The 11,001-nt window shown below is 34.8% G+C and overlaps 3 protein-coding genes across 3 annotated transcripts; 2 read left to right on the top strand and 1 right to left on the bottom strand.

Moving 5' to 3' along the window:
- The first annotated feature begins 2,565 nt into the window (after positions 1-2,565).
- On the top strand, positions 2,566-3,546 carry LOC134243704 (uncharacterized). Its single transcript, XM_062725937.1, has 3 exons — positions 2,566-2,765; positions 3,110-3,277; positions 3,465-3,546. The coding sequence occupies exons 1-3, from the start codon at positions 2,566-2,568 to the stop codon at positions 3,544-3,546; spliced, it is 450 nt and encodes a 149-aa protein (XP_062581921.1).
- Positions 3,547-4,818: 1,272 nt separating this feature from the next.
- Positions 4,819-7,295, top strand: LOC134243692 (uncharacterized). Its single transcript, XM_062725926.1, has 7 exons — positions 4,819-4,896; positions 5,143-5,425; positions 5,518-5,751; positions 5,841-6,022; positions 6,354-6,571; positions 6,754-6,918; positions 7,043-7,295. The coding sequence occupies exons 1-7, from the start codon at positions 4,819-4,821 to the stop codon at positions 7,293-7,295; spliced, it is 1,413 nt and encodes a 470-aa protein (XP_062581910.1).
- A 1,186-nt stretch (positions 7,296-8,481) lies between these two features.
- Positions 8,482-10,222, bottom strand: LOC134243685 (uncharacterized). The gene is made up of 4 exons (XM_062725920.1): positions 10,066-10,222; positions 9,327-9,554; positions 8,912-9,160; positions 8,482-8,809 (listed from the first exon to the last, which is right to left on the bottom strand). The coding sequence occupies exons 1-4, from the start codon at positions 10,075-10,077 to the stop codon at positions 8,546-8,548; spliced, it is 753 nt and encodes a 250-aa protein (XP_062581904.1). The 5' UTR covers positions 10,078-10,222; the 3' UTR covers positions 8,482-8,545.
- Positions 10,223-11,001: the final 779 nt, after the last annotated feature.

The raw sequence follows: 11,001 nt of genomic DNA, 5'->3' as shown, positions 1-11,001 counted from the left end.
TAGATAACGTGTAATAAGGTTCAATACTCAGCAGAATGAATACAAAGAAGATGCTCTGTTTGTTCAGGAATCGGTAAGAAGTTAGCAAGCAAAACTGTTGCCACCTACATCCAAGAGTCCGTCTTGTTGACTGGATTAAGACAAAACTCTCCTTGGTTCAAAGTAATCTTGAGTGAGTAGCAGATTTCCTGACAAGTCATCAATGATGGAGGCTTTTAGCTGGTGGAGTCGGGTAATTCTGATGAAGACATTCCATAAGACCATATTCGATCCAAATCCATTCTGCAAGTACAAAAGAGATGAAGATACCTGGCTGCAAGTCTTAGAGGCAGTTTCAGTTTGATCAGTAACAATGCATTCAAGCGCTTACAGAAGTTTGATAAGAAGGACAGACATGAGTTTTGGCTATCCTCCAGAAAGGGTTTTTTAAAATTAAGATTTTTAAATGATTCAAAAATCGGGGTTTTTGATAAAATAAATTTTAAATCACGTCTTGAATTTAATATTTTTCAAAATAAATGGATTCTTAAGTCTTGGTATACTTTCTATAAAAATCACTGAACCTTACATGAGAATTGCTGAAGACAATACATTCGTGTGCATATGAGATGAACAACATTTACCGAAAACTTGTTGAACTCTTACACTGCTGTGCCGAGAACCCACATCTCTTTCTTCAAATTCAGGACCATCAACTGTTCTCAGTGATATTGAGCTGGAACTGTCAAGAATCTGATCTTTATACATTATCATTAGCTTTCATTTCCAAATTTGTGAGGCTCTTTATGTTAAATGTGTTCATCTATTTATTTTCTTTAATTTTTCGGATTTTGTTTTCTTTTTGCAAGCATCTTTAAATTCTCTTCTACAAACCGCTTCCATTCCTACAAATAACATAACTGTTGAAAGACTTGTAGCAATATTAGACAACTTTGTAAAGCAAGCACCCATAGTATTAACAATTAACATTGATATTAACAGCATGTACAGAATTAATAAAACTTATTAGTGACTAAATAGCAAAGAATCAAACTAAGTTATTATTGCAACAGCAATGACATAAAAAATATAGTACCTCCATACAGTAAAACAAAGACAAATAACATTGCACACAAAACACATAAAGATCATTAAAAAAAACTCACTAAGAAGAGAGAAACACAACCGAAAAAAAATATTATTTATCATATAAAATATCTGTGGGAATCAGATGATGAATTAAGGCTGGAATAGACTGGGTTAACTGTCAAGCGATCTAGCGAGATTCCACATTTTGAACTTTACTGAACTCTATTATTTGCCAATCAAAGAAAACGAATTCAACAGGGAATTAGTGATAATATTGTAAATTGTGAATAAATTCAATTTAACTCAATTAAAAGGCTGAGACAAACCTTAAACTGGGCAATTCAAAGATAAAGACGTTATCCCTTGGACTATAACTCGCGTGTTTTTCTGTTGAGGCAACTCTCAAGACTCTCCTAGAGGTAAATACAAACATTTTGATTGATATTGTCTGGAACTTTAAGCGTGAAAGACCTCAGGAAATACAGAATGTGATAAGTAAACCTACCAATGACGATTTGCACCTTGTGAGTGAAATTCCAGAGGAATTCAAAATTGAGGACAACGAACTCCGACAGATCAAGACGGATTGAGGAAAGGCGGGGAACTTTGCTGTGATTTTATCTAGGAGGTTGTGGCCAGAGTTTTTCGAAGAGGGGAGTCTGCGTTTCGCATTTAATTGGTATGATGGGGGGGGGGAAAAAAAGGGAGTTACAATTAAGGGAGGTGGCCATCCCGAGATGACCAGTGGGGATGCGTGTAGAGAGCGTTTTGTTTCCAGAGTGAACGAATCCCTCCGAAGGAACGATGAAGGCCAACGCTGTAAGTGTCATTTCCATCTTTGATAATTCCATCCCTCCCCTGAAGCCAAACTGTGATGATGATGTGTTTACTTTCACACATTAGACTTGGTGTTTACCTTTCAATGGATTACTGATATAAATGAAACGTGTGTGATTTGGGATATAATTGATACTATGTACTTGTATTATCAAAGTGTATATGCTTGTTGTGTTCAACTCTAAACTTTAAACTGGCAAGACTGTTATCGTTTTGAATATTATGCTAATCATCAGTGTGTTTAATTGTACGATCTGTTCTTAATTCATAAAAAATAATTGAATTAATCCAACATTGTTTCTTGGAAATAAAAACAAAAGCGACCAACTAATTTTTTTTTTTGAGTAACTTAGTGAAGAAAGGACAAATGGTCACCAATAAATTGTTTGATTTTCAATAGCGGGGGTACACCTTTTGTAACCTTAAAGAGACACTACGGTTGACTTTGCGATTTTATGAGGAAATAATAATTTTCCCATAACTTTTTCAAATTTTGTTGCATAGTTGAATGTATGAACTTTGCGAAAATTACACATTTCTAAAGTTTAAAATTCTCATTTAATCAGTAAAATTAATAATTTTTGACGGTCTATACAAAAAATATCGTCTGTCTCCTCCTTCGTTACTTTGCGCATGCGCTGAAATTGTAAACAGTGAAGCATGGCGTCAAACGAGGGAAAGCGTGCAGTTGGAAGACCCCGAATTTTAACAGAATCGGCAAGAAAAAGAGCGAAAAAAGAACGAGACAGAGTACAGTTGAGGACAAAGGTATACTTAGGAGATCAGTATGACCGATGGATGAGAAAGAAAGAGGAACTAGGTGAAACTCACGCTGGACTGGCGAAGATGCTGCTTGACAAGTAAGTGAAAAATCTCGAGTCTCCACACATGTATTTTTTTTACTGCAGCAGTTTAAAACGACTGCTTTGTCAATTGCACAAAGAGATATTACCTTTATTTTATAAAAATAATGATTTATATTCATAAAATTGTCCAAATAGAGATAAATTTGGCAATATTTTTAAAGGTTCATGAATGAATGGGGCCCCCTGAGGGGCAATTGAACGATGTTTCATTGATTACATTTTTAAGGCAGAATTTGTGGGGGAAACTTATTACTGGTGTGAAATATGAATTTCTTTGTGCATTGTGAGAAGAGTTATGATTATTTTGAACATATTATTTAACCAAAATTCCATTTTAGGTTTTTGACAGACAGTGAAACAGAATCAGCTGATCAATCAACTGGTAGTGCAACATTTGTAATGGTGGGGAAAACAGGAAAAGAAAAGTTCTCGACTCCTGTTGGGGAAAAGAGCAAAACAAGATTCATTTGCCCCCCAGATGTTTCTGAAATTTCTTCAGCTTTGAGGTAAAATTAAAAAGATAGAACTTATTTTATGTTCATTTTAATTTCTTTGAATATAGAGTATATATTGGTAGTGTTTACTGTCATTTAGAATATAATCAATGAAAATTTTGCTGCATTTTTGCAATTAATATATGATTTCTTTTTTAATTATATGCACATTATTTGATGTATGAAAATATTTTCTCAGTGAGAACACAGATGTCGATGTACCTGAACCAAAGAAAACACCCAGCCATTCATTGCAAAGCGGAGAAGAATCTCCGGGGTAAATGAGCTTTTTTTTTAACCCAAATTATTATGAATTTATTAAGAAAAATAAGTATAAAATACTTTTAGAATTCATTTATTATTACAAATAGAGATCTTAAAATAATTATGTTTTTTTTGTGTTTGGCTGTTTGCTTTTTTTTTAATTTACACTTGAACTATGTATTATTTGATATGAAATAAATAACTGTATATATATATAAAGAAATGATCCAATTTCATGTATTTTTAGCCCAAGTCGGAAAAGGAGAAAGCTGTTCAAAGAGGTGAAAGATACCTCATATGTAAACCCGTTCGAGTAAGTTTATATTGTCCAAGATATTTAATTTGTTATCATGAATGTATTTTATTGGAAATATTTACTGTCTATGGCTTTTACATTTAGCCCCATTTGCCAGTTTGTTGTAAAAACATTGGTCATATATTCAATAAGAAAGATCTTTAATAACTTGTATGTAAATCACCATGACCTTCAAGTTTGACCTTTCAAATCTTGTGTATCATTTCTAATCGATGAGTACATGTACTGTGAATGGAGAAAGTTTTCATGCCTTCGGATCAAAAGATCCAGGGGCTTTATTGTTTTTGTGCTGTCAGTTTTTTTGTCTCTCTGTCTGTTGTCAACTTTAACCTAGCCCATAACTATTGTATACCTTTTCAGACTGCACCCCACTCCAGAACAGTGTTACCAGAGGGGGGGGGGGATAGTGTTTCACTTAAACACATCTTGTTTTGTTTCATTGTATGTACTCCCTTCTGTGTTTGTTTTATCAGCATATCCTTAATAGATGTTACATGTTCAGTTCAGTAAAAGAGTAATTATAATGAAAAATTTTTGTTGATTTATAGTGTTACAATAGATATGTCTGAGGAAAGTGCCAGCGACATTGATTCGGATGAAGAATACGAACCCAGTTTCAATGTAACCATCAGGTAAAATAAGAATTTGTAAAATAAGAATGTTCCTATAGATATTTAGAGATGTATTTTTTTTAATTGAGAAAGCATTAAAATTTCATATGAACTCACATATTACCTTTCGTACAATTAGACCAAACAACATGCAGGGAATCGAAGAAGTAACACTGGAAGAAGAAGAGTTTGGGAAAGAGGAATGTGAGGGAGATTTGGAGGAAGAAGAGAGACCTGAGGACACTGGTCCAGGGATTACTAAAATCACCTCTGAAGATGATGTCCATTTGTTGACAGAGGATGACACATGCTTAGTGTACAAGAAGTGTCTTTTGCAGTTGGCTACTACCAATATCAGCAACATGTGTAAAGTCAAAGGATGTAACATGCCTATTGGGAACCGTACAGAGAGTGTTGGTTCAGCATTGTATATCTATTGGGTAAAAATTTTATGCTCTTAACTATTACAAATAATGCTAAATGGTCCAAGGTCTTTTTCATTTGGGGAGTGGGATGTTGACTGTCTAAAACTTTTGTTTCATGAAAACATTAAATTAAAGTTGAATGCAGTTCAGTTTTGTCACTAGAAAAGTAGGATGATAACATCATTTTGAAAACAATATTCTTTCAGTTATTTAATGTTAACATCCATAATTTTTTATAAAATGCTTCTCAATATTTTTCAGGAATGTGCCAAAAAGCATATAGCATACAAGTGGTGTTCCCAGCCTGTGCTGAACAGACGCCTACATGGTGGTGATGTGCAAATAGCATCAGCTATCTTGGCATCAGGGAACAATTTCTCAAAAATTGCCTTATTTGCAAGATTCTTGAGATTACATTTTTTAGGAACTGTTAAATTTTCAAACATCCAAAGGACTTATGTGGTACCCACAATCAACTCTTTTTGGAAAGATGAACAGATGGAAGTCTTTCATCAGATGGAAGGCCAGAGTATTGTTGCTTTAGGTTTGTAAATCATTAATGAAAAATATATTTAGAAAAATCACAATGTAACCAAGTTGAATATAGTTGCTCTATATTATTTTTATACAATGTAGGTGATGGCAGAAATGACAGCCCTGGACACTCGGCACAATACTGCACCTACACCATGATGGATAATTCCACAAAGAAGATTGTGTCCATCATCACGATGGATAAGAGAGAAACTGGCAAGAAGAGCCCCAACATGGAAAAAGCCTGTTTCGTCAAAGCAATGGACGAGATTCAGGATAATTTGAATGTGGAAGAAGTTGTAACAGATGCTCACCTGCAAATAGGAGCACTGATGAGTAAGCATATTTGTGTAATTTGTTTCAAAATCAAAGACATTGAATACCACCTTAAATCTGTATTAATGATTTTTTTTTTTGTTTCAAAGAGAATAGATTCCCAGACATAAAGCACTCCCATGATATATGGCATGCGGCCAAGAATCTGGGAAAGAAAGTTGTGGCAGCAGGACAGGCCAAGGAGTGCAGAAGTTTGATTGACTGGAGCAAAGACATAGTCAATCACTTCTGGTATACATGCTCCTCTGCTACAGATGTAGACAGTTTTCTGGTAATTTATTTCTGAGATTTTACAACTAGATTTTTTGTTTTGATATAATTTAAGACCAGTTATTAAGTTTAGAACCGCATATTATCAATCAATAAATATTGAAAATTTTCTATCCGTAAGTAATTGATGTTAAAATAAAGCTTGCAGATACATTTGATGGCATGAGAAATTGAATCTCAACATTTATACAGTTGTCAAATGTATACCTCATCTTATTTCTGGTATTGATATTTTGGTTTCCAAAACACCAAATTTCAGCTGTAATGCTATATTCGTAAGATTTGTTAGGTGTTTTGATTTCCATTATAAATTGGGCTGTGAATTATTGCAGGAGATTTGGTGTGGAATTGTACATCATGTTGTTGATGAACACGAGTGGGACATGTCTTATAGCAGCAACTACTTTGGAAACACCCAATGCAAGCATGGTCCGCTTGAGGATGAACATAAAGAATGGATGGTGAAAGGCAGTGCAAGTCACAAAGCACTTATTAAGATCGTTTTTAATAAACGATTCTTAAACCAAATTCATTACTATTTGAATTTTAGGTAAAATCATGCATATGTTTTTTTTTAGTCAAATAATTTGAACATATAAAGTTTACCTTTACAGGCATATTTCTTATATAAATGTTATTATCATTTTAATTTTATACCCCTTTAGGGAATTATGAAAAATGGATATATATGTTGTTAGTTGTCCTGAAGAAATACTGATTTATATTTTACAGGAGTACAGCAGAATTGGAGAATTTTAACAACCTAATTCTTATGTACAGTGGGAAGCGGTTTGCTTATTCACCCCCTGTGTATCGTGCCAGGAGCCAGCTTGCAGCCCTGGATTATAATGCTAACGTTGACAGGGAGGTGAAAAGGAAATCGGATGGAACCATACAGTAAATGATTTTCTTAATTACAAAATGTTACATCCATATGCTCTAAGTTGCAAGAATAAATATCATCAACACAGTTACATAATAATTATTATTTGATCAAATTTATGGTTTTCTTTTCATCCAGACAACACAGAACCTTTAACAAGAAAAGTGGAAGATGGAGTGTGACCCCTGTCAAAGTGGAGAAAAATTATGAACATGTTCACAAGCTGATGGAGAGCATAGTGGTTGCAAGACTGAATGATGAAGAAGGCATGAGTGGACCGGTTGTGTTGGGAGCAGATGACCCAAGGAGGCTAAGTAAAACCATCGCTCCTACTGAACCCAAGCCAACCGAAGAGCTTCTCCAGGAGAAAGTTTCCAGATTTCCTAAGTAGATTATACAAACTGTACCTATGTACTTGATAGGAACTTGCAGTTTTTGAAAATACAGCAAGTCATGTAGATAATCCAATCAAAATGTGAAAGCACTTCATAGAGTATTTCTGCAAAATTTTTATTCACAGTTTTTACAGTGCCTCTGTAAGTCAAAGAAAAATGTAAGCATTCTTTGTTGGTGTAGATTCAAATGAATTCAAATCATACCCCCTTTTGTGGCTAGGTCTGGACCACTTTTGGATTAGTTTTTCCAACACTGAATTGATTGTTGCTTTTCTCATAGCAGTGTTCAGGTGAGCCATGTAGCCCATTGTTGTTGATGTGTCATGAATCACTTGTATAAATTTGTATTTGTATTAAATTTTTATTGGTAAAAGGTATGTGAGGTGACCCTTTGCTATTGTATTTGCCTGTCATAATCTGTAGATGCTAGCTTCTTTTGATCAATTTCAGATGTATGTCAAATGTCAATATTACTTTTGCATTCATGTAGCTTTTCTACTAGAATATCAGGGAAAAAAGATACTCTAATAATTAAGGTAAATTGTATAAATGGCCTACTTGGCTTCATTCACAGATTTCAACCATGATCTCGGGAGGCATCACTTTATAATTTTCTGGGGACTAACTCCACACTATAATCAGAAAATCTATCAGTATTTGTCTGCTACATAAGTATAAACATTTTATCTATAAAAAAAATGTTTGCCTTTTCAAGACCAACTGGCTACCAATGATCTAACTCGAAACTTTTTTTTTAACTTCATAAATGATGTATTTTAAAAATTTATTTACTAGTTTCCTGATCCCATTAATCCTTTTTTTTAACAATATATATGCAAGTGTTTTTTTATGAAAAAAAGTTACCCTACCTACCAATATACATGTATTTATCCAAGGCAGGAAAAGGCAGCAAAACTTATTTCTAAAGATGGCATAAGTAGATTTTTGAGTGTAACAAATATTCATGTCATTTTCATGCTAATTAGGAAGGGTCAATTTAAGTGATCATTACACCAGGTTGCAGTCAAATAATGTAAAAATCATAAATGTTTTGTGAGAATGAAGTTTATTTTTATGAGATATTTTACCACAAAATTTTTAAAGAAATTTTTGTTCAAAGAAAAACAAGAACATTACTATTCAATATAAAAACAATAAAGCAAAATGAAATGTAAAGTGTTGTTTAAAGTTAGCTTTTCATTATTATGGGGCTCCTGTGGAATAGGAACCATTAGTTTTTTTTTCTTCACTGTAATGGATCATCAAGGAATCCTACATAATTTCCAAAACGGTCGGGGAACTGATCTCGTATCTTCCAGATGCAGCAACTTGGAATTACTCTTCGGTTACCCGCACCAAGTTTCCCATGATGCCATAGTACAAATTGGCGGTATGCCGTGTGGCGATTGGCCTTGTTTCTGTCTTCATCTTCAGGTTGTGCCAAAATACCCTGTCGGTAAAGCCTAGCCAAAGCAAGCACAGCTTCATTCAGGATAAGGACATCAAAATCCTGAAAGAAAATACATTTCACGCAAAACTGTTTAATTAAGAAAAAGATCTATTGCATTTCTCATAAAGGCATATGCACAACAAATAACAAGCAGAAACTTACAGGTACTCTTGAAACACAGCTATCCTGATTTCTCTTGCAGCAAAGTCTTTCTCTTTGAGTTGGCATTTCTCTGCAGAAAGTGCAACTGCACCAGGATGGCTGCTGTGATCCCTCAGGAGGAGGATGTCCACTCCCTCCAGCGCTTGGCTGTGTGGAATCTAATATGGTAAAGAGGTACTCTGGGTTTTCCCTCACAACTCTCTGCAGTGTATCCCTCATTTGCTCAGGAGAAAGACTCTCTACTCTTCTCTAGAAAAAAAAAATTATGCGATGATGAACATAAAAGACATTCTTGTATGCAAAACCTATTACTAAAAACAAATGTTTTCAACATGCACATCTTGAAAATAGTTAAACAAAAAGGTTTGATATATTGTTATGTTTGCAAACTAGAGTATTCAAACTTAATGATTACCTCTATATCCCTCCGTCGCTCCTCTAGAGCAGCACTGGCACGGTCAATGTCAGGCTGTCCCCTTCGTCGCCGTCCTCTTATTGGTTGTACCGTTGGTCGTTCTTGCCCTGTTTGTCTCGATCTGGGTCGGCCTCTCCCTCCCCTCATTCTACGTGGCCTACCACGTCCTCGGCCTCTCTGATATTCCCTTTGTGGGCTTGATGAGCTTTCTGAGCTTTGTTCTGATGTCTAATAAAAAGTATGAATACTTTTGCATTTTCATATGCATATAAACATAAGATTAAGTACTCCCTTTCATCGTTTTGAATGACAAATAATGCATTTTTTCTATATAGAATTGTGGGCATGATGATATATAATCAGCTGATGAGGATAGGCGGATATAGCCAAAGAAAACGAACTTGCTAAATTTATTTTATTGATTTATTTGTGCATTTTTTATCATCACTTTAAAGTTACTCGATAATATAATACTTTTTGCTATGAAGAAAAACTTATCTATGAAAATTTAGAAAGCGTTTCGTAAAACATCTCCATTTTCCCGCTTAAATGTCGTTTTTCGTTTCCCTTCATGGGACCTCATTACGCATTGACACTTTGAAATAATGTATTGCAATGCAAGCATGAGAAAAAAAAACTCAGCATTTCATTAAGATTACGTCTTGATGTTCCCAACAAATTTCCATGTGCATATATACTCTAATTACTCATTATTTTCTGCAAAATTATCCATTCTTACCTCGAACTCCATTGTCGATGTTCTGTCATTCACAATCACGTGATATAAATATACGACGTAAAGCCCGAATCGGCATGACCAAAACGTAAAATTCCGGACGATTTTCAACGCGCAATTGTGAGCTAATTAGAGCAGTCAACTACGATAAATTTTCAGCATCGATATGATTTCTATTATTTTATCGACAAGTATAGAAAAAAAATCAAATTAAGCTATTGAACATGAACCGTAAAGTCTCTTTAACTGAGTGGTGTTGATTTTTGTAAAATCTCAGGTCCAAATGTGACCCAAAGTGGCTCTTGCTTTCTGTGCTCCTCATGAAGGTCATAGGAGAGTGTGATCGGCCCTGTAGGAATTGTCCTTGTGCAACAAGACCGACAAAACCGAATACTTGACTGGGAGCTTCCATCAAAATGCGCTGACAAAAATGGTCTTTGGATAGTGAGCAAACATAGGCGTCGGAACCGGGGGGGCTTGGGTGGGCTTAGCCCCCCCACTTTTTTTCCAAATATAAACTTAGTATAGGCATTGAACATTGCTTAGTAGGTTTAGCCCCCCCACTTTCCACAGACACGTTGCAGTATAGGTTAGAAATGGGTAAAGTAATGAAAAAGAAGTGGAGTTTGAAAAAAATTTTCGGTACTGAAGTTCGAAACTTCCCCCCACTTTCAATTTGCTTCCGACGCCAATGGCAAAGACTGCGCCTGATTTCCAATCCATGAAACGCCATAACTGCCCTATGTGGCTATTGCAAAGTTTTTTATATCAATAAGTAATTATTTCATATGAAGATGATCCTGTTATATTATCCTGTTTTTATTTTAACTGAAGATAGTTCTCTATCATATTATGATGTGGTTATCTCTCTATTTTATTATGCTGTAGTTATTTAGTATAACGATGGTGCTTTATTGTAGTAAGCTGTACTTATTTTAT

The sequence above is a fragment of the Saccostrea cucullata genome, unplaced genomic scaffold (assembly GCF_032062105.1).
Source record: "Saccostrea cucullata isolate Sc308-1 unplaced genomic scaffold, CSIRO_AGI_Scuc_v1 ctg4532, whole genome shotgun sequence".
Taxonomy (NCBI): domain Eukaryota; kingdom Metazoa; phylum Mollusca; class Bivalvia; order Ostreida; family Ostreidae; genus Saccostrea; species Saccostrea cuccullata.
Note: the sequence above shows the minus strand (reverse complement) of the source record. Positions and strands in the feature narration are given on the sequence as shown.